At 42.3% G+C, this 23,236-nt stretch overlaps 1 protein-coding gene across 1 annotated transcript; it reads right to left on the reverse strand.

The window, feature by feature from the left end:
- Positions 1–4,553: 4,553 nt before the first annotated feature.
- thop1 (thimet oligopeptidase 1) lies at positions 4,554–18,811 on the reverse strand. Its single transcript, XM_074668172.1, has 14 exons — positions 18,719–18,811; positions 17,119–17,325; positions 12,815–12,963; positions 11,139–11,246; positions 10,137–10,239; positions 8,385–8,542; positions 7,828–7,963; positions 7,581–7,723; positions 7,271–7,494; positions 6,982–7,183; positions 6,708–6,894; positions 5,547–5,675; positions 5,327–5,463; positions 4,554–4,832 (listed from the first exon to the last, which is right to left on the reverse strand). Exons 1-14 carry the CDS (start codon positions 18,729–18,731, stop codon positions 4,671–4,673), a joined length of 2,058 nt encoding a protein of 685 aa, XP_074524273.1. The 5' UTR covers positions 18,732–18,811; the 3' UTR covers positions 4,554–4,670.
- Between the last annotated feature and the right edge of the window lie 4,425 nt (positions 18,812–23,236).

Consider the following 23,236-nt stretch of genomic DNA (forward strand, 5'->3'; position numbering starts at 1 on the left):
TCTCTTGTCTCCTTTCCTAACTTTTCTCTTCACCCCTTGTTTACCTTTCCTCTCCTTCCTTCCTCATCTTCACTTCTTTCTTCCTCTTACTTTCTTTTAACCTCTTCTGTTGTTGCCCCTTGTATCTCTCCCTCCTCTCCAGTTTTGTTTCCTCTTTCCTTCCTTTGACACATTCCTTACCCCTTTATCCTCCCTCCTATCCTCCCTTTCCTTCTCCTCTCTCTTTCTCATTTTCTCTCCTCCTTTCCTTTCCTTTCCTTTCCTTTCCTTTCCTTTCCTTTCCTTTCCTTTCCTTTCCTAACTTTTCTCTCCTCCTTTCCTTTTTCTTCCTTTCCTAACTTCCCTCTTGTTTACTGTTCCTCTCTCCTTCCTTCCTCATCTAGTCTTATGCTTCCTCCCCTTCTCTCCTTCCTCCTCCATCCTCTATCCTCACTCGATGGTCCAGAGGTTTTTGTTGGTACCCAGTCTCAGTCCTGATTGGAAGTGGTCCTGTCAGGATCTCTGAAGTTTCTGCTCTCTTTCCTTCGGTGCGCTGAGTCTCCTTTCCCTCTGTGAACTCACGATGGCGTCCATGTTTGTCCACGGCAAAATGGGCGTAAAAAAAAAACTAACGAACTTTGTTATGAAAGATTTTGGACTCACGACGAAAGCTGGACCAGCTGAGATCCTCTGACAGATCTGGATCTCCCGCAGAGAGACCTCGCAGGCCTCGTGGTCCCCGGACGAGATGCTCCGAATCCCCCATCGCAGGTCCACCACCTGAAACAGGGACAAGGCGTCAACGAGCCGGAGTTAACAGACCTGACACACGGGGGAAATGTGAGGACTGACCTCGAACACCAGCCCCAGACTGCGACAGAAAGCACGGACTTCTGGGTAAGCTTTGTCCAGGAGAGCTTTCCTCTCAGCGCTCATATCTGACGGACAGACACAGACACGGGGTGAGAGCAGAAATCTAGATCCTGGTTCTTTAAAAAGTTCCTACTTCTTAAAAAAAGTTCCTTGGATCCAAAGACACCTTACCCTAACCGTAACTCTGACTGTCACAAATTATCGACACATGATATTAATCATTTCAAACCCTCTCATCAAACAAACGTTATCAACCGTGACGTGTTAAGAGTTGGTCCAGTATCCTGTTGAACCGCTCCGTGACCAGAACCATGAAGATCCACAAACAGACGTTAAAGCCTCTGACCTGTGAACGTGGAGCTGACGAACACTCGGATCATGTTGCTCATGGTCCGTCCTCTCAGGGCGTCCGTCAAGGCGCCGTGTCCTCCTGGTCCTGGTCCTGTTGCTGGATGCTCCGCCATCGTCGTCTTCTTCTTCAGACGGCTCCACTCGTCTGTTCATCCCTCTCTCGCTGCTTTTCTGTCGGCTGCCTGATTGTTCCCTCTGAGACTCTCCTCCATGACGACCAGCGCTCCCTCCTGACCTGCTGCACACCTGTCAGAGACACCGCACACCACCGTTGGTCTCACCTTCCTTTGTTGGGTTAGGATTGGGACATTTTGATTTGACCAGTTTGATTTGAAAGAAAAGGAAGGTGGTTATTTAAAACAGAGGTAAAAGGAATAGAATAACATAGAATAGAATAGGATAGAATGTACTTTATTGGATCCTTAAAGGCAAAGTCAGAGTCACAGCAACAACACAAGACAGTTACATAGGAATACACAGGATAAAACAGAAAAAAGTCCATCAGAGATGACAGCTTGTCCATCATTGTCCAATCAGGATCCAGGACTCCACAGGGTCCAGGACTGAGCTTCTTCAGCAGTCTGTTCAGTCTCTGTCTCCTGGATCCCGTAGCCTAGCATGATGCTACTCTGCCTTCTGGTATTCCCTCTGTTGCTGGGTTAGCACAGCTAGCTCGTCCATCTTATTGGAGATAGATCTTACATTCCCAATAACGATGGATGGACGAACAGGTCGATGCCGCCTCCTTCTCCTCAGCTCACAGGGAACATTGGGCCTAGCACTGGTTAGCATCAACATGCTATAGGCTGCTAACAGGTGAAATCTTGTGTGTTAACAGTGTAGCCATGGTCACACGAAGGATCTCTGGACAAACACAAAAGTTCAAAAAGTAAAAAACACCACTGCACATGTAACTACTTTGGTGTCAATGACCAAAAATGAGATGTAAAAAGTAACGATATGCTCCACATACAAAGAAAACCAAAAACAGAGCTACTTCCTACAATACACAACATGAAATAAAAAACTTTGGGTTGGTTTAGTCAAAAAAAAAAAGGAACTAGCCAAACATTTAATTCAGAAATGAGTCGGAGAATAAAAACATGACCACAGGTGGTTTGGTTAACTGATCATGGATCATGTCTCTACGCACATCACTGTCCCAGCTGCTCATTTATAAATTTAAAAAAAAGTATTTCTACGCCAAAACTCACAAGATATAAAAGAAAAATGATAACACCTGATTATGTTTTCCAACAAAAGTCGACATTGATCCGTTTTTTCACCGGGGCCTGGGTCCATGTGGAGTGGATTATGAACGGTTCCCCTGACGCAGAGAAATACTCTCTCCCTGTTATCTTGGGGTTAAGTTTCCTCACTACAAACCTCCTACCTGCTCAGCTCACCTGCTCAGCTCCGTGTTGAACTCACCTGAGTGTTTACTGAGCAGGGCCTGTGGGAGTTTGGGGGCCCGGGGGGGCCTCAGCTCACAGCTGCAGCTGGCCACTAATTACAAAGATGACAGAGGGAAGATAATGAGGATAACAAGGATACAGACAGACATCTGATACAAACCTGCAGCACACAAACACCTGAACCAGGTGATTCATGGCTCCAGATAAAGACTGTAATATGTGACTGTAAACAGACTAAAAACAGCGTGATGTAGTTTAAAATGCTGGATGTGGAGATAAAGAATAAACTGTGATCTGTGGAGTGATCGTACCAGGAGCAGCAGATGTAGGGTTGTTTTTCACCTTCTTTAATCTGCTCTCCGTCCTGTGAATCTGTTTGTTCTGCACTTTTAGCTTCAGGCTGTTTTGAAGCAGAGCTGTTGTCCTGCAGATCCCTCTCTGAGGACGTTACGTCAGAAACTCTGACACCTCGTACTCCCATCAGTCTGCGTGAAAACCTCCAAACAAAGAGCTCATAAACCAAACCGACAGCACAGGTTGATTTTTACCTCCATGGTTTGATCATCAGGTGACTCTAGTTGTGATTGGTGTACAATAAAAATTCAAATATGAATGAATTTCACATTTATCATGTAACACTTTGTACAGCATGACGGGGGGATTAGGGCCATGCTACAAAACAAAAAACAGCAGCAACAAAAAAACCATTAATTTACAAGATTAATCTCATAAACGTACAATTAAAATCTGTGTTTTTTACTCTATAGCTGTTGTCTATCAGGGAAGCAGCAGCTGCCTGTACAAATATGAGGAGCATGGAGCATCCTGTGAAGTTTAACTTTAGTATAAGTTTCACAAATAAAGAATTATTTCATCTTTTGACTCATCAGCAGAACATCGTCATCAGTATGAAGACCCTGTAAAGATCGCTGAGTTTAGGGGTGGGTACTTGTATATGGTACAGACACCCGGCACTAACACGCGGTACCCAGCAATCCGTATTAGTACTCAACAGAACTAATTTTTGGTAATTTTGGACAATAAAAATAATATTTATTTCTCAGTTTAACAACTTGTAATGCTGTGTTCATGTCCAGTACGGGAAATCAACGACTCTTCCACTCCCTCAGAGTTACGAGGATGTGTTTAGGTGCCGTAACATGGTACCATTTGATTTTACGTTAATCACTGCTTCGTTCTACAGATGGTACTCGTTCGGTAACTATAGAAGTATGTAATCCAGAACCCATCCCTAGTCAAATTAGAAAGATATTCTCAGGTTGGTCTTTCCTGATCAATAACTCATCTGTAGAACGTTGCTTTGACAAATCCACAATCACAGGAAGGAAGACTGAGAGCTACAAACCTATTTTCCTCAGAACGAACCGTCCTTGGCGCTGGGAAACTTACGGCTCTGTTTTTGTAAATGTATGACTTTGTTCTCGAAAATGTGAAATTTTATTTTTGGAAATGTTCAACCTTTTTCTTGTCAAGTTATAACTTTATTGTTGTAAAATTAAGACTGTGTTCTGGCAAATAAACCGTTTGATTCAAGTGAATTTTTGACGTTTTTTCTCGTAAATTTAAGACTTTATTTTAGGGAATGTACAATTTTTTTCTTGGGAATTTACAACTTAATTACTGTAAATTTATGACTATTTCCTGGTAAGTATACCACTTGATTCTCATGATTTCTTTAAACTATTTCCTCGTAAATTCACAATTTATCATTGTACATTGACTTTATCTCATAAATTTTTGACTTTTTTTTAAGAACATCTCTTGAACAAAGTGAGATATTATCTACAATGAATTGATGTAAACGTTGAACTCTTTAAGGTTGGATTAGGACCGTCGGAAGTGAAAGCGCAGCCCGAAGAAGAAGAAGACGTTTCCTTTACACACGAGTCACTCAGACACAGGACTTGACTTCAGATCGTTTATTCACTGCTCGTTTTTCTGCATGTTTTGTAACAGTAAAGTGTTTTTCTACAAAACATCAATCCGTTGCTCTCTGGTTGTGCGGTGGGGTCGGTGAGGGGCGGAGTGTGGTCAGCAGGGACACGGCGTGCTGCTCTGCTGCTCCACCGTTAGTCCTTTGCTCAGAAGGAAAGCTTCCTGTTTCGGCTCACGCCCGAGGAACTTCCTCAACATCTCAGAGGCGTCCTCGGAGCCGCCGGGCCGCAGGATGTACTTCCTGTAATCCAGACCGACCTGGAGGACCAATCAGAAGAGAGGAAGTCAGGGTGGCGAAGAGTTTTCAGGAGGTTTGACAAGTTTTTGTCTTTATATTTCACAGACTGAACGTGACCACACATCATTCAGTCACAAACATCAAGTGACTTGTGTGTTTACGCCTCTCTCTGGTGAACACTCTGGATCTTTCCGTGATTTAAAGCTCAGTAAATCTCTGTTTCTCTCTGGTGTTTAGTTAAAGTCTCCTCTCCTCCTCCAGTCTCTGCTCTGGCTCCTGTCTCTTTATGCTGCAGCTCCATCAGTGAGGTTCTAGAATGTTCATCATCAAGCACAGAGAGCTTTCTGTCTTTGTGATGTCACTACATTCTGCCCTGATGATGTCACTACATTCTAGAACTCTCTGAGCTCATAGAGTGATTTTAAAGTAAACTACAGACCCTTAGCTTTTTAACCAGCTCTGACTGCTTCATTATCATCACTGACTAAACTACTCATATCTCGTGCGTTCTGACCTTAGGGTTCATGATCCCCTCTCGTTTGAAGCGGGCAGAGAACATGTCCATGGAGTACACCTCACTCCACAGGTAACCGTAATACTGAGCATCGTAACCGCCCGCCAGGTGCCCGAAGGTGGCCGGCATGTTGGTTCCTGTGAGGAGAGAGTTCAAAGGTCAGAGACAACAGCGGAGGAGGACAGGTTCATGGTGTGTTTATAGAACTCTCTAAAGAGACCTGATGACGCGGGGATCCCCAGGATTTCCTGACACAGGCGTCCGTACTCCTCTGCCGGGTCCAGACCGTTCCTGGTGTGCAGCGCTTGGTCCACTTTGGCGAGGACGATCTGCCTCAGGTTAAAGAGACCTGCAGGGGAGACACGGAAACCTCGCTGTAGTTTCCTGAACGTAGTCACCTCGTATTTCTGTGATTCATACAGCACTGACATCTATAGGTCTATAGGTCAATCTACCTATGGCTAAGTCCCGCCCTTAAAGGCAATGAGCCAATCACAGTGTGCATAGCCGTTCCCATACACTCAGACATCCTCTGCTCAGACATACACTGAAATACAACAAGTCAGTTTTTGTTCAGTTTTATGAGTTTTTTCTGAGATTTTCAGTTTATAAATGGTCAATGTGTTCACTGGGTACACGCAACTGACACAGGTGTCCTGAGAGTCTGGGTGACGACGTCTGTTTTTAACCCTCAGACACATCTGAGCAGAGGAAAGTGTTTTTGGATAAAGTTGTGCGATCAACCACAACATCAACTCATTTCAAAACAAATTTGAGTTACAGCCAAAAAAGAAGCTTTTTTCTGCTCTGACACTAAAAAATATGTTGGTTTTTTTGCATTAATTTAGGACAACCTTTTCTTTTACATTATGATGAATAACAGTGAACTGACTTAAATTAAATTAACACCAAAAGATAAATGATTAATTTAAGTTTAATTTTTTTTCAAAGAAAAAAATAATTTCCATAAAGATTTTTAAAAAGTTTCACCTATCATTCCCTGGTGCACAGCGGCGTTTTGCTCCCTCAAGACGTTGCTGTGTAACCATGGCAACACACAGTTCCTGTTTCCACCTGAGACAGACCCTGATACTCGCCCACTCCCCCACGGAGGGGGAGGGTGTACAGGTTGGTTTGAAAAGGGCTGAAAACTACATCAGGCTCATGGCTACACCTAGTGGTCAAAAGAAGTACTGCAACAAACTCTGGTGAAAATGACCCATGGATGCTTATGTCAGTTTTTATAAACAGTATTATTTTGACAGGATGTGTTTCCTGTTCATAGTCTCAGTACTGAGACGTGTTGGTATGAAAGGTGAGACCAGGTGAATCCATTAAAACCAAAGTTAAAGACCTCCTGAGACCGTCTGAGCGTGCTCACCTGTGTTGGCGAGGCGGGACTCGATGAGTTTGACGAGCAGCTCGTCGGGGATGGGGTTCCCGGTCTTGTAGTGTCTGGACATCCTCAGCAGAGGCTCGCGCTCCCACACCCAGTTCTCCAGCATCTGGGACGGCGCCTCCACGAAGTCCCGCTCCACGTGAGTCCCGCTGAACATGGCGTAGTCAGCCTGCAAACACAAACACACAACGTCCTCAGTTTCCTCTGACGTGGCTTCAGAAGAGCTGCGCGGCGTCATCAGGTTGTATCAGCTGACCTCAGCACACAGCTGGTGCATGACGTGTCCAAACTCGTGGAAATACGTCTCCACCTCGTCGTGCTGCAGGAGTGACGGAGCGTCCGCCGTCGGCTTGCTGAAGTTCGCCACCATAGCCGCCACGGACATCTGGCGCCGGCCGTCGGGCAGCAGACAGCCGGGCTGCAGGCCGAAGCAGGCGGCGTGACCGTACTTCCCCTCCCTGCAGAGGACAGAGGACAGACTCAGGACGCCTGTAACAACTCAGCACGCACGCCGTGACTGCACGCCGCTCCCGCAGGGTCCTCACCTGGGGTACAGGTCCAGGTAGAACTGGCCCACCACCTGACCACTGGTGCGGTCCTTCACGCAGTACAGAGTGACGTCAGGGTGCCACACGGGGGCGCCGTCCACCAGCTCGAAGGACAGGCCCAGCAGCTCCTGGTAGATGTCCAGCAGACCCTGAGTCACCACCTCCATGGGGAAGTACTCCTTCAGCAGGTTCTGGTCCACGGCGTACTTGGTCTCCTCCACCTGAGAGGAGCAGGAGGAGGTCTGTAACACCTGATTCACGCTTCACGGCCGCGCCTCCTCCTGAGGAGTGTGTCAGCAGCTGTTACCTGGGTCATGAAGTAGCGGGTGTCCCAGGCGTGCAGCTCCCCGCTGTAGGGCAGACTCCTCTTCTCACACTCCTTCTCCTTCAGCTGGAGGATGTCTGCGCGCTCCTTGTCCCCCAGAGGCTTCAGCTTACAGGACAGCTCCTCTGAAAAGCAGCGAGGCACACAGCGTCTCACACGGCCCAGCTTTCTCACCCTCTCTGACCCTCCCACGCTCCTCTGCAGGGGGGACGCCGCTCCACCTACTCACCCAGGAAGCTGGCCACCTTCCTCCCAGACTTGGCCATGTTCATCTCCAGGACGAAGTCTGCGTGGGTGCTGAAGCCCAGCAGGGAGCTCTTCTGAGCCCGGAGCTCCACCAGCTCCTTCAGGATCCCCGAGTTCTCCTGGAGACCGGCACAAAGGTCAGAGGTCACAGCAGAAACCTTTAAGACTTTGATTGCTTTGATTTACGACCCTTTAAGGTAAACAGAGGACTAAATATCCTCAACCAAAAACTGTGATAAAAACACCAAAGAATCATTTTTTCTCCTCAGTATTTTTCTTTTGCTCAAATTGTTTGTTGAACTCCAGTCCTTATCAAAAACAACAAATATTCAATCATTTTTATTATTTCAACCCTTTAAATGCCCTTTTGATTATATGATGCCTTTTTAAAGGTTGTAAATTTGACCCCAGTTTTTTGTTGACCTTTAAAAAAAATTGAAATTTGATTTCTAAGATTTTTCATGAAAAAAAATCATCCCTAACCCTGGTTCACTACGAGCTGTGCTGTTCTGACAGCTGATTGGACGACAGGCGTCTCACCTCTTTGCAGCGGGAGTTGAAGGCCTCCTCCAGCTTCCTGCGGGTCTCGGGGACGAAGCATTTCTTCATGGTGGGGAAGTAGTGAGGATACTTCAGAGTGACCTTCAGCTTCTCTCCGTCCTGCTCCAGAGAGCTCAGGAAGTCCTCGGGCAGGCCGCCTGGAAACAGACGGAAATAATCACCACCATTAAATACAAACTGTCACAGAAACGTTTAAAGACGTCTGTGATGCTCGTCAGAGTTTCACTCCTCGTCAGTCAGGTTGTGGGTTTTTGGGGCTTGTTTTCTAACAAACGCGACGACACATACTTCAGTTTCACTTTCTCCTCTCCCCTGCTCTACTGTGAGTGTTGCTGCTCAGTCGTGGCACTCAGCGGCGCCCTGCTGGCTCCGTTTGGCAGAGAGGATCCTTGTTTGGGTTAGGGTTGTTATTTTACAGCTGAACACCAGAAAACTGTGAGCTGTGAGGAGGTGAATCCCCAAACTACAACCAGACCCCGGGCTCAGAGGTCAGAGGTCACCAGCAGAGTCCTCTCAGCATGGCCGACAATATCCAAGAAGCTGATTTACAGAAGTAATACTAAGATTGATGCTGCGTTTTATTTGACCTGGGAAGTTGGCCAATCCGCACCACCTGAGAGTTTACAATCACAGGGTTCCTACAGCTCAAGGCAAGTTCAATTTAAGACTTTTTAAGACTTTTTAAGACTTTTTAAGACTTTTTAATGACGTTTGAAATCAAATTTAAAAACAAGTCGACAACGAACCACAATTGAAACAAACAAAACTAACAAACAAAAACACCACATGAATTACCTGGGTTAGAGGCAATTTTAACCCAATGTTTATTTTACATAAAACATCACTTTTTACCTTTTTTTCACCCCATTTTTACAACTTTATGCCTTTTTTGCCCCCATCCACTGTCACAAACATTTTTGGAATTTTTACAGTTTTTTTATTTAATTTCAAATTTAATTCTCAATTTTGCTGCCATAATCAATTTTCCTAAGCCACTTTTGGATTTTTTTGCCAATTTTTTTTATTTTTTTCTCTCTCCAGGCACCCCAGGTAGAACCAAGACATGCGTCTGCTTTAAAAGTTCCTGGTGCAACCACTTCACCGTTTTCTTAGTTCCACTATTGTGATTACACGATGTTGCCACGAGAGTAATTCAGGAAATTATTTAGTAAAACAGATAAATGTTACTTAATAATCTTTTTTACTTCAAACTAACATAAATCTTTCCAATGTGTTCAAATTTTTAAGACTTTTGAAATTTGGATTGAAGACTTTTAATGCCAATTCAGGCCTTATTTTTAGAATGATGAATTCAATGCCTTTTAAGACTTTTCAAGGATCCGCAGGAACCCTGAATCAAAGATGGCCGCCCCGGGTGTAAACAGTAATAAAGCTCCTGTTATATTCTGCTTATTTAGCATTTCTATGAAGTGTTTTTTGTGCTAAATCAGCCGTATTAAGACAGTCATGTGATACATTCAGCCTGTTAAATAAATTTATGAATTTATCATTTTACTGGAACTGAAAAAATGTAACTGCATAAAGATTGGTCGGAAAAAAAAGGTTCACTAAACTGAACCTGATTGGTGATTGACATCAATAGATAGAGTTTAATACTTATTTGGTGATGTAGAGGAGAAATCTGAATATCCAGATGTTTTTCGTGTACGGGGATAAAAATCTTGAGGTCATGGTTTTAGGCCGTATCCTGCAGCCCGACCACGGACTCACCCAGCTCCTCTCTGCTGAACAGCAGGCTGGTTGTGTCCTCGTTCAGGTTCTTGTTGAAGTCGATGCAGAGGTTGCTCAGCTTCTTCTTGATGGTTTTAATCTCCTGTTAGAGCGGAAACAGACCGTCAGGTGTGGCAAGCTTAAGCTCTGATGAATTCTTAAACATTACAGTAAAAAAAATAATAATTCAGAGTTATTCAACATTTCTCCGTCAGACTACGCTCCCTAGAAATGTCCCTCATCATTTATTTCACAGTGTATGTCTCAAAAATCCCAGTAACCAGCTGACAGGACAAGAAGAGAGAAACCTGCCTCTACAACTCTACATTTAGTGACGCTAACACAGCTAACACAGCTAACACAGCTAACACAGCTAACACATCCTCCATGTTTTGTCCCTTATGCTAACTGCAGACCTTGAATGGTGTTGATGAACAGTTATGCGCCCCATGTACAGACAATCATTCTGATGAAGTATTGATGAGGAGGAGCTGAAACATGACACACTTTCTTCAAGGTTCACACCAAAAAGGATGGACCTCAGCTGATTGGGGTCATGTGACCTTGGAGCAAACCATTGCTGATTTATAGGGTTTTTTCAGTGGGTAACACAGTTGACGCAGATTTCTCAGACACACAAAATAAATTATTTTATCCACACAAATTATTAAAATCGTTTTTAAAACAGCTTTGTCCTGTTTTAATGATTATTTTGAACAAATACGGCAAACTAACCCTAACTGAAAATGATATTCACAAACATGTATTCTAGTGTTGATTTTTAAGAGCAAACTTGACATTTGAGAAATCAGCACAAAAACTGCTAATTCCAACACATGATTTGCATTCTTTGCTAGATTAAAGATGAACCTGTTAACTTTCTGTATTAAATGAAAACAAAATATCAGCTAATTGACCCACTGTAAAATTGAGCTACATCAAGAGATGCTTGAAGAATCAGTCTTAAAATACTTTGACTTTGATGGTTCAGTAGCAGCTCACCTCTTGTGTCTCTGCGGGCAGGTGGAGGCCGTTTCTCCTCCCCAGTTTGATCAGTCGCTCCATGTAACGCTTGGACTCTGGGGTCAGGCTGTCACCGTCGATTTTCTTCTGCGAACAGAAACAGAAACGCTTCAAGAGAGGAAGGAACCAGATCTACTCCAGACTAGCTAAAATGCTAACGTCATCACTGATTCTGTGATTCTGATAAAAGCAGTCAGAGCTGGTTAAAAAGCTAAGGGTCTGTAGTTTGATTTAAAATCACTCAGAGAGCTCAGAGAGTTCCGGAATGTAGTGACATCACAAAGACAGAAAGCTCTCTGTGCTTGATGATGAACATTCTAGAACCTCATTGATGGAGCTGCAGCATAAAGGCCGTGTAGAGCTTTAATAATATTTAAAGCTGCAAGCAGCGATGAACGGGTCCTCGCCCTGTGTGCGCCAGTCGGAGTGTGTCCTAGCCGCCCCATTAGCAACACATTGTGGCTCAGCCAAAGCCATAGGTCTAGGCACGAGGGTTTAGCCCAAAAGTTTTGATGTCCGTAGCTCAAAGTAGCTGGACGGGCTGCAGATTTGAGCTCCTGGGTGGCGCTATGGAGCATTAATGTTAGTGCAACCAGTGATAGAAATGCACTTAGGCTGTGACACTGAACCTCTGTGTGCATTTTTGCCCTGATCCAACACTGCTCCGGAGAGCCATTAAGGTTTTTTCATGAAACAGTTAAAATGGCCAACTTTGACCGTCATTTGTTGTCACGCCCATTATTGTAGCAAAAATCCATTTGGAACTTATCATTGTTAGCGTGTGAAGTGTACACAGGGCAAGTATGGCGTTGATCTGATGAAAAACCCAGGAATCATTCCATTTAGTCTGAGGCTAAAAATAATCAAAATCCGATGTTTGTGTCCAAATAGCGAACTACCTGTTCGGAATTGACTATGGTCATAATAGACTTTTTTGTAAGTCTTGGCATGCTTGTTATGCCTTCCAAATTTCAGGTCTATAGCTCAAAGTAGCTGGGGAGGCAAAAATTTTGAGCCCCATGGTGGCGCTATGGAGCATTGATGTTAACGCAAATAATGATAGACATGGAATCAGGCTGTGACAGTGAACTTGTGTGTGAATTTGGGTCCTAATCCAACATTGTACAGGAGAGTTATCAAGATTTGAAAAAAAGGCAAAAAGGTAAACTTTAGCGGTCATTTGTGGCCACGCCCAAAATAATTATAACAATTGTATAATGATTATTACTCTTCAATGTCTGTAGTATAAATACGCCAAGTTTGGAGTTGATTTGAGGAAAAACCTAGCCCTAACAAGGGTTTCAATAGGGCTTTCGCCCCCGATTCTCAGGGCTCAGGCCCTAATAATCTCCTAACTAGTTCATGGGGCCTCAAACACCAAGGTCTGCTGTTAGCTCCACCAGCAGCTAAAACAACGTGTTTCAGAGGCTGAAAGAAGAGTTTAACAAAACACCAGAGAGAAAAACAGATTTTACTGAGCTGTAAATCGTGTAGAGATACTACAGGGGGCGCTGGAGCAGTTTCTGATTCGCAGATGTAAAAAAACTGCAGCTCAAAGTCGAGTGGAGGCGAACACACAGCGTTGATCAGAGACCAAACGTTCAAAGGAAGATGGATATTCTGATTGGACGGCAGCCGGCGCTCCATCATCTCACCTCCAGAGCGACGATCCTCTGGTAGACGTCCTCCCTCATACTCATCTCCACGTCGAACTCCGACAGACGCTTGTCGGCCTCGGTGCTCGCCGCTCGGACTTCCTTAGAAGGAGACACGTGCTGCGGGAAGTCCAGCATGTTCCTCTGGACTGGAGACGGGGAGGCGGAGTCAGAGAGAAGGGGGCGGAGTCAGAGAGGAGAGAAAAACAAAGTGGTCTCAATCAGATTCAGGATCTGTTTTATCTTTGGTTTGTCATGAATTCATCGCTTTAGTTGACATTTCTCTTTCTTTGGTTTGTCATCAGTGAAAAAATCTTTAATTTAATCCTGTTATTTGAGAGGCTGGACACATTAAATGATATTTTTCTTTAAAGACTCAAACAAAAGATGATCTCAGTGTTTTCTTTAAGTTGTCTCTGTTTATTCCCCAAACGTTGTGAACTCTCGTCATGTCAAGCCACACTCACTCAGAAGAGTCTCCTTTCAAACTGACAGGAGCACATCTTCCTCCCTTTTTCTGGTTTTGTTGATGGAAATGTTCTGGCGGTGACACAAACGGCGTGAAGTCAGAGGTTTGTTTCCTGCAGCAGAAGTACCAGAAGCAGCAGGAGCGCTGCGGGCGTTTTCAGCTGCACACAAAGCAGCAGCGTGTTCAGCTGCTTTCTCTACAATCTGCTGATGGGCCAGAACCAAACCAGGCGTGCTGACTCGCAGCTTCGGCGAGCAGGGGGCACAAAGAGCCACAGACCTGACAGCACGCCGTGTTTGACCTCTTTACACCGAGGCTCATCAGCAGCAGAAGGATCTGGACGGGTCAGTTCAACACGTAGCTACGCTTTTTCCTCTGGCAGAGCTGGTTTGAAGACCGGTGGCTCCAATCAGCTGCGTTCCCTCCTCACTCACTGTTACAATAACCACTAGATAACAATCCACAAAGGCATTCTGGGTAAAGCTTACGAGCTGTAGCTTTGTCAAACAGCCGGGAGGGGCTAAAGTGAAGGGAAACTAAAGTGACGAGGGGGAAAACAACAAAAAAATTAGATTACACGTTACGCTGCAAATCTTATATTTCATTTCTTTAGTTTTAATATTTTTTAAGTCCAAGCAGTTTTCTTTAGAGATCCAACTTTTTTGGTTTAAATACCGATACCTGGGCTCTCGTATGGTCCGATACCGAGCCAATATCAGTGTTAAATAACAACCTGTATGCCCTACCGTGGGATAAGACTGCTAATGTTTTAGGTAAAAGGCAAAAAATGAATATATGGAATTACTGATTATTTAAACTGAAATATTCAAATGTTTACCAGCAAAGTAATTCCTCTGTATGTACACAGGGTTCCTACAGCTCAAGGTAAGTTCAATTTAAGACTTTTTAAGACTTTTTTAATGATGTTGGAAATCAAATTTAAAAACAAGTCGACAACAAACCAGAGTTAAAACAAACAAAACTAACAAACAAAAACAGCACATGAATCACCTGGGTTAGAGGCAATTTTAAGCCTATGTTAATTTTACATAAAACATCACTTTTTATCTTTTTTTAACCCCATTTTTACAACTTTATGCCTATTTTGCCCCCATTCATCTTTTTTGGCCACTGTCACAACCATTTTTGTAATTTTTACATGGTTTTTGAAGTTTAATTTCAAATTTATTTCTCGATTTTGCTGCCATAATCATTTTTTTCTAAGCCACTTTTGGATTTTTTTTTTTTGCCATTTTTTCCTTTTTTTTTTTCTCTCTCCAGGCACCCTAGGTAGAACCAAGACATGCGTCTGCTTTAAAAGTTCCTGGTGCAACCACTTCACCGTTTTGTTAGTTCCGCTATTGTGATTACGCGATGTTGCCACGAAAGTAATTCAGGAAATTATTTAGAAAAATAGATAAATGTTACTTAATATTTTTTTTACTTCAAACTAACATAAATCTTACCAATGTGTTTAAATTTTTAAGACTTTTGAAATTTGGATTTCAGACTTTTTAATGCCAAGGCCTTATTTTTAGAATTATGAATTCAATGCCTTTTAAGACTTTTCAAGGATCCACAGGAACCCTGGTACATCATTTCTTTTCAAATGTAAACTGTTAAACCCTGCAGACTGGTAACGCAGCATGGATCTCTTCCAACGATACATCCATGGGTATCGGTGCATTCCTGGTTTTCTTACATAAAAAAAGAACAAATGATTGTCTGTGCAAAAGAACAACAGTGTTTATAACAATAAGTGAATTTTCCTCTTGTTTTTTTATCTATGTCAAAATAAAAACCCTTCTCATTCATCCGGGCTGCTCTGGTTGCAGCTGTGAGTGACAAGGACGTGTCCGCCTGTGAGTGTTTTGGAAAGGGGAAAGGGCTCAGCACGCGCTGCTCAATGTGAAGCATCTTTCGGCGCCAAAAGACGGGTGAGATTTGATGCTCGGTACCACAAAAGTGTTTGGGTCGGTGCCATAAAAGAACTGAAGCTCGGCCGTATTAGCGGCGCACAATAGGATATACGTATGCTGAAATCTTCAGGATAAATTAAATATTTTTTTAAGACTTTTTCAAAAACCTTTCAAAAAGTCTTAAGACCTTATTGCCACTTTAAGCTGTTGTTAGCAACCGGTCTTTGATGATTGTAGTTTGCATTTTAACACAAATGAGGTAAACTGAGAAGGAATAAAGCTTTAAAGAAAAAATTAAACTCAAGGCAGGTTAATTGACGTTCCCATTCCCACAACAAGTAACTTGAAGAAAAAAAAAAAACAATTTATTTCATCATTGTCAAAACTTAGGACGTGCTTGAGATTGTGTTATTTGCTTTCTATCAGCGTTACACACGGACGGCTACTAAACTACGGTACAAACTGAGTTTGTTGTCACATTAACCTATGGATATGTTGGGCTGCTAGCGCTACGTTTAGCCCGCACATCACAAAATCACAGCTTTGCTTGTTTTCAGGTTTCAAACAACAGCGCTATGTAACTGTATTAATAAATACCTTATCACGTCGCGTTGTATCCAGTAAAAAGGTGATTTGAAGAAAGAAAATTTGTTCCAAAACAACTGAGAACAGGGTAAGCTTTCTCTAAATCGTAGGAATCGAAGCTCTCAGGTTACCAAATGATCGAGAAAGTTTCTCAGGAGACTTGAGAAACTATTATCGTCTAGAGAGAAATATTCTGAGATGCTAAAGCTTTTTCTAGATCCTCACGCTGGTCTGTGATGAGTGTGACGAGCAGAATGATCGTCCAATCACCAGGTGAGGTTATTTTTGAAGGTTCAGACCCTGAAAACATTTTCAAACCAGATGGACTGTTTCTGTGGAGGATATATGGATCCGTCTGTCTGGCGTGTCAGGTTAGTTTGTAACAGTCACAAGGAGGAAAATAAATATTCATGGATACTTTTGGAGTCAAAGCTTGAATACCTATAAAATTGAATACCTCGTAACATCACAATTAAGACTTTTTAATACTTTTTAAGGGCCTTAATTTTCCCACAACTGATTCATCAACTTGTAATACTTTTTAAGACCCCGCGGACACCCTGGCACAAGACGAAACACAAGAGAGGAGCATTGTCTTCTGGTTGATTTTTTTTTAAATCATCTGACACTTAAAAAAAATAGTCGATTGTAAAATTTGCTGGGGTACAATATTTACAAAAAAAAAAAAAAAAACTCAACCAGAAACCCCGCTTTAAAAACTTAACTAAACTTGACACATGGCGTATGACAGGAAACGTAAGCAGATGTCTCCTCGTTTGTTTCCCCGCTTACGAAAAAAGGCAGCGCTCCCCTCCTGGGTACACACTCTTCTCACGCGCCATTGGTCAGTCTTTATTATTACCTGTCTCTTTGTTTCCTAATTTCCCACACACCTTAGCCCCTCCCACCTGCTTAGCAGAGCTACAGCCTGACAATTTTACTCAGAATGCCTTTGTTTACTACAACATAAAAAATAGTTGAGACCTTAAGTGGCGCAGCGGCCGACCTCGAATGCAAGCATAATTAACCTTTTCAGACCAGATGCAACGTCTACTCGTCTGTACCTTTAAGGCCGGATGTGTGCGTCACTCCAGACGATGTCACTGTTTTCATAAAAAGCGCTGTGCTTTTCAGAAATACACAAGGAGTAAAAAGTTTCTGTTTCTTTTACGGCTTTTTGTACAAAGATAAATCTCTCTGAACTCTCCCAGAAATAAGAGGTGAAACCGAAGAGGTGACAAACAGAGATGGCGCGTGTTACAGGCGGTTTGTAAAATTCACTGATGTGTCTCTGGTTTTATACTCTAGAGGGTAAAATGGCGGTAACTGACCGGTGTAGTCGACCTCCACGTCAGCGAGGGCCTTCAGCGTGTTCTCGAAGGTGACGCTGTCCAGCGGCAGCGCCCCCACGCGGTCGTACACCATCTTGGTGTTGGCGATGAGCTCGTCAGAGAGCTGCTGGATCTGCTCCGGGCTCAGGTCCCAGCGCAGCCGGTTCTCAGAGCAAACCGGCGCTGGGCTGCCAAACACCACCTCACCTGGGGGGGACAAGAAGCAGAAGGATCAGTTCACAGATTTACAACATATAGAGGTTTGAAAATCTGCACATGCTCAGTCTGAACACCCAGCATCATCACAGGAACATCCCTACCTGTATTGGCATGTGTTAAAATTTCTGATTTGTTGCCTGATGATGAAGTATGTGCCCACAGCGGCCGCACACGGCACCAAAAACAAGTTTCAACAAGCCGGCTGTGTACGAGTATTTCAACAAAACAGAGAAATATCTGTTTCTCACGCTGAAGAAGTTCAGCAAAACAAACCCTCCTTTAAACACGTCTGACCTACCTGACTGAGCGTGTCAGGAAGCGTCAACCTGAACAGCGCCGAGAGTTTTTGGAAAAGACGAACAAAAAACAGCGACCATGTTTCTGAATGCTTGTGTTTGTTAAATCATCACGTTTGTTTTGTTTACATTACACCACGCTGAAGGCAGAGTTTGATGGAGAGGAGCCGACTCTACTACCGAGCCACAACCAGCCCACAGGAAAGAATCCTCATTTATAGGAAAGTTAAATATTTTAATCCTGTTTTGAGTTAGTTCCTAAAACAATAGACGGTTAAAATAAGAGTGACAGGTAAATTCTAGTACAGCGGAGAACTTGGCATTGTCGGTAAAAGTCTATGCCCTAATGCAGTGATCCATTAGACCTTACATCTCCTCTTTATTTTCAGCTTTCTCATCCAGAAAGGAAAAATAAATAAATAAAAACTACAAAAACTAATGAAAAAAAAATGCAGTGTCAGGAAATGTGTTCACAGTTAATGTGTCAATAAATCAGTGTTTCCTTATCTTGATTTATAAAAGAATGACATTAACTTTTGATAACAAAGATAGCAACAATAACACACTTTATACAGCAGTTTACTTTAACTTATAAACAGTTGGAAGAGGAGGATAGATGCAGAGAAGACAAAGCTCAAGGTGTAAAAACACCAAAGTGAAGTATCTTTACCTGAACCAGGTGATAAATTGTAAATGATAATCCACCTTTAATCCACACTGTGACCGTTAACACAGATGGCTCAGTGTATAAGCTAACTGCTAACATGCTAACCTGAACATGAAGAAAACCACAGGAGCAAACCACATCCCTGAAAACTCACCAGCTCAAACTGGACTCTGATAATCTCAATAAAAAGTCTGTTCCGTAGTTTTTTAACGGTTTTATTTCATGAACCTGTGTGAATTATTAACCCACAGCTCAGTTAGCTACCATTAGCAGATAGAATGACGTTAGCTGAAACAGATTAAAGACATTAAACTCTAAAAATCAGAGATAAATAAAGGAAGAGGAAACTAAGAGACTTCCTAACAAACTCCACATTAAAACCACTCCAGCATATGTTCAACACGACGCGCGGTCTCACCTGTCGGCCCCATAGTTCAGGTAATTGAATGAAGGTTTGTTAGTCCCGTGTGCTTAACTGTCAGAGAGCGCCGCAGAGGAGGGGGATTAAAACTACAACAAAAGAAGAACTACACTTCCGCTCATGCATTTCAAAATAAAGCGCCACCGGGAAATAAAATTCCTGAATCAGACAAGTTCATTTGCCAAGTATCTGTCAAACAGAGCGTTTTTTAACTATTGTCTATTGAATACTAAGGAAAAAGGAGTTTTATTGAATTAAAATAAAAACAGTGGTAATAATTTTTCCATCTCAGAGGTCACTTTTGATGATAGTTACTGTCCCCCCACTTTTCAAAACAAACTGACACAGTTTTTATTATTCATCATCATTATCATTATTATTATCATTGTTATTATTATTATTATTATTATTAGTATTATTTTGATTAAAATGACTATGATAATAATAATAATAATAATAATAATAATAATAATAATAATAATTATTATTATTATTATTATTATTATTATTATTATTATTATTATTATATATTTAATCATCATTATTATTATCATTGTTATTATTATTATTATTATTATTATTATTTTAATTATTATTATTATTATTATTATATATTTAATCATCATTAACATTATTATTGTCATTGTTATTACAAAAAAGGTTCACAAAAAGAGAGACGAAACATAACTTGAGAGGGGAAATGATTTTTAAAAAGAGAACAGTAAGAACTACATTGAAAGCCATGACTGTCACAGTCAGTGGAGTTAATCAATGGAACAGCTTAGAAGGACAGACCAGGAGCAGCGGCTCCTTGCACATATTTAAAAAAAAATTGTCAAAATGACCTTTGACGGATACAAAAATGATAATAGCTAAAGGTATGGCATCTAAAGTTTGTCAAGACATGAAGGATACTGAAACGTAAACAAATGGGGGTGTTTGGTCTACAAGACAGCAGAAAAGACAAAATGTTCCAAAGCAATGACTGTGAAGGAGGTGATGCTGTTTGACATGTGGGGCAACAGTATATATCCCACCAACTGCAGAGGGGCAGACATTCTCAAAATGGATCCACTAAGCTGGGCTTTCAACGCAATCGATAAAGTTTTCTCAACCCGCCAAGCTGGCCCGGGAGAACCAAAATGCCCTGATGGAACTTTCCTAGCTGGGTACGCAATGGACAGCTGGAATAAATGGAGAGCTGTGTGTCTGGCAATACTGCAGGTTGAGGACGTAGAGGACGTGTTCATGTTTGCAGCAATTGGAGCAGTGATCACAGTCCTGGGACTGGGCCTCGGCGGAATTATGTGGAGGCTGAGACGCATGAAAGCTGAATTCACAGCAACGAGAGAGGCGATGCTACAAGCAAGCAATGACATCAATAGAGCCGGAGGTCAAAGAATGATGGCTCGTGCACTCCTCAATACAAACCGAGGAGGAGGCGGAAACGCCCGCATGGCTGAAAACCGCAGCAGAGCCCGGGACGGTAGTGCTGGAGCACGCCTGGGCGAAGGGGAGAGTGACAACGAGTCAAATGCTTAAGACACCAACAGGAACGAAATTGAAAGACCCACGAACCAGGCCGTACGTGAAGAACAGGATTGGACATTTAAAATCAACTATGGACACAAAAAGACAATGCCTTAAATGACAACAAAATTGGACATCAAATCAACTATGGACACTATAAGACAATAAATAATTACGCAAAGTTCTGTAAATGTAATCAAAATTTATATTACTCTAATGAAATGTGAAAAAGAGGAGACTAAATATTGAGTAAACGGGGACGGGACTAGATAAGCTCTGCTTCTCCCGTCTTCCCTTTCGGACATGTACAATGTGATCATCTATTGACAATGTGTGATGTTGTATATGTGTGTCGACATGACCGAAATAAAATCAATTCAATTCAATTCAATTCAATTATAATTTTAATTATAATTACTAAAATAATGATAATAATAATAATAATTGTTATTATTATTACTAATACCACTATTATTATTTTATTATGACTATTATTATTATTATTATTATTATTAATAATAATAATAATAATAATAATAATAATAATAATAATAATAATAATAATATTAATATTAATATTAATATTAATGTTATTGATATTAAAAATATTATTATTTATTTTTATTTTTTTATCATTATTTTATATAGCTATATTTTATTTTATATTAGCTATAAACTAAACAGAAGACTTGATTAAATGGCTATATGAGTGGGCACCTCACAGTCACGCAGCAGCAGGTTTGTCCATCTCTGCACTGCACTTTATATTAACTTTATATCTATTTATGTTACTTTTTGCACTGTAGTGGTTGTTCTTTGTTGTTAATTTGTTTTTGGTGTGTTTATTTGTGAAAAAAGTACTTGTTGAAATACACACGTTGTCACCGACACAAATTCCTATGTGTTAATTTACACAAATGGCTAATAAAGGAATCTGAATCTGAATCTGAATCTGAATCTGAGGGTGTTTTCCCACTAGGGGCCCCGTTCCGGATCCGGGTGCACTTGAGCCCAAAGTCCGGTTCGTTTTGGTAGTGTGAATACAAACAAACCGCGCCCGGGCACTGGGCCCGAGCCCACTTGGGAAGGTGGTCTCTAGCGCGATTGAAGAGGACTCCGTCACGGTTCGGTTGAGATGTGAGTGCAAGCGCGCCGAGATACGGGACAGAAAGTTGCCGCTGCTCTGTGACGTCACGGCTGAATGACTCTGCGCTTTAAAAATTGGAGCGGGGATGAAACAAAGGTCTTACTCGAAATTTGGGCTGATGAGGATATACAAAGACAATTTGACTGTACACACAAAAATTTAGAAATTTTTGGCTTAATTTCTCAAAAATTATTTTCCTATGGATATAGGACCACCGTGATAAGGTACAAAAAAACAGTATCACTGAGCGCGGGATACGCTACGTAAGTCCGGCAGCTCAAGAGATGAAAAGGAGAAGTTTATTTGGTATGATGCTGTTGACAATATAACTGGCCATAAACCAACAAGTCAGCCAAACGTAGGCTACTGGAGTCGGAAACACTTTCCCCACCGCCATTTGATCCGGACAGCGCTGATCCGGCCCGTAGACAGAATTTCGCTCCAATTCTTCCTGTCATTTAAGCCTGGCTCACACTACATGATTTAAAAAAATCTTATAAGATTCTGAAATCGGGCTGTATCTCACACATAAGGAGAATCTCCACAGATCATCTTCTCTTAAATCTTACGCACACACTACAAGATTTGAAAATACTGCGCTAGAGGATTTCAACAAGATTATTCGACCAGAGAGAGTGACGGACCACATGTGCTCAGTTGTTTGATCTGAGGTTTTTAGCGCACTGGTGGGACAGGAGGAGAGAGAAGAGAAGCTGTCTGCAGCGGTGCCTTTCATCCATTACGCGCACGCAGAGGGACAGAGGTGAAACTGTTGCTGTATCAGCCAATGATTGCATGATCTCACACCCATCACTGATAAAACACCAATTTGCTCGATTTAACCCAGATCCGGGGAAGAAATCTGGTCTGGGACTAAAATCAGCCCCGATGTTCGGGCAAGATTATCTTCTAGTGTGAGCTGTTGACAGATGAATCTTTAGCCTCACGATCGTCTCACAGACTCGTCGGAGCCGCCCCGATAATTTTCAAACATGTTTGATATTTATCTGGATGATTACAACATTCATTCTCGCTGAGGATGACAACAGACAATCAGAAAGAGCCCCAGAGACCAAACAAGTGAAACTGAAAGGCTCCGGGTCAGCTGACTGCGCTCTCCACTGGCCCACTCCAGCCAGTTCAATAATACCTTTAAAAATAACACATAACCACGCCATTTTTATACAGTAGCAAACTGTTGTTTTATCAGTGATTGGTGTGACATCATGCCATTATTGGCTGATACAGCAACAGTTTCACCTCTGTCCCTCTGCGTGCACGTAATGGATGAAAGGCAGCGCTGCAGACAGCTCCGCTTCTCTCTCCTCCTGTCCCACCAGTGATTTAAGAGGGTCCAGCCGATGCCGTCTCAAACACGATAAAAAAACACACTCGAAGGAAAATGAAGACGAGAAGAGAGAGCAAGACGTAAAAATTGGTTGTTTAAAAATGGTTACCATGGTAGCCTCTTCTTCGTTATCCTCCGTAGCAGGTTTTGGTAACCAGTTATGTACATATCGCCCCCTGATGTTTAGAACGGAGTAAATACTCAAGTGGGCCCGGGCACGGTTTGATGTTGAAAGTGTGAATGTAAGCCAGCGGGGGGAGGGGGAGGGGGGCGAACCGTGCTGGAGCGCGGTTTGAAACAAGTGGGCCTAATGTGAATGTGCCCTGAATCTCCACACAGGCGTGAGAAGAACATGTTTTGACTTATAGGTCCTCTTTGTATCATCGGTAGTACTTGGGTTTCACACCATAACTTTCTGTCGCTCTTTTTCAGATATTTCAGATGTTTCATGATTGAGTACATTTTTAACTAACGATGATTTTGTGTTACT

Source organism: Halichoeres trimaculatus, unplaced genomic scaffold (genome assembly GCF_033239565.1).
Source record: "Halichoeres trimaculatus isolate MK-OKI-2021-1 unplaced genomic scaffold, fHalTri1.1 fHalTri1_scaffold_4, whole genome shotgun sequence".
Lineage (NCBI taxonomy): Eukaryota > Metazoa > Chordata > Actinopteri > Labriformes > Labridae > Halichoeres > Halichoeres trimaculatus.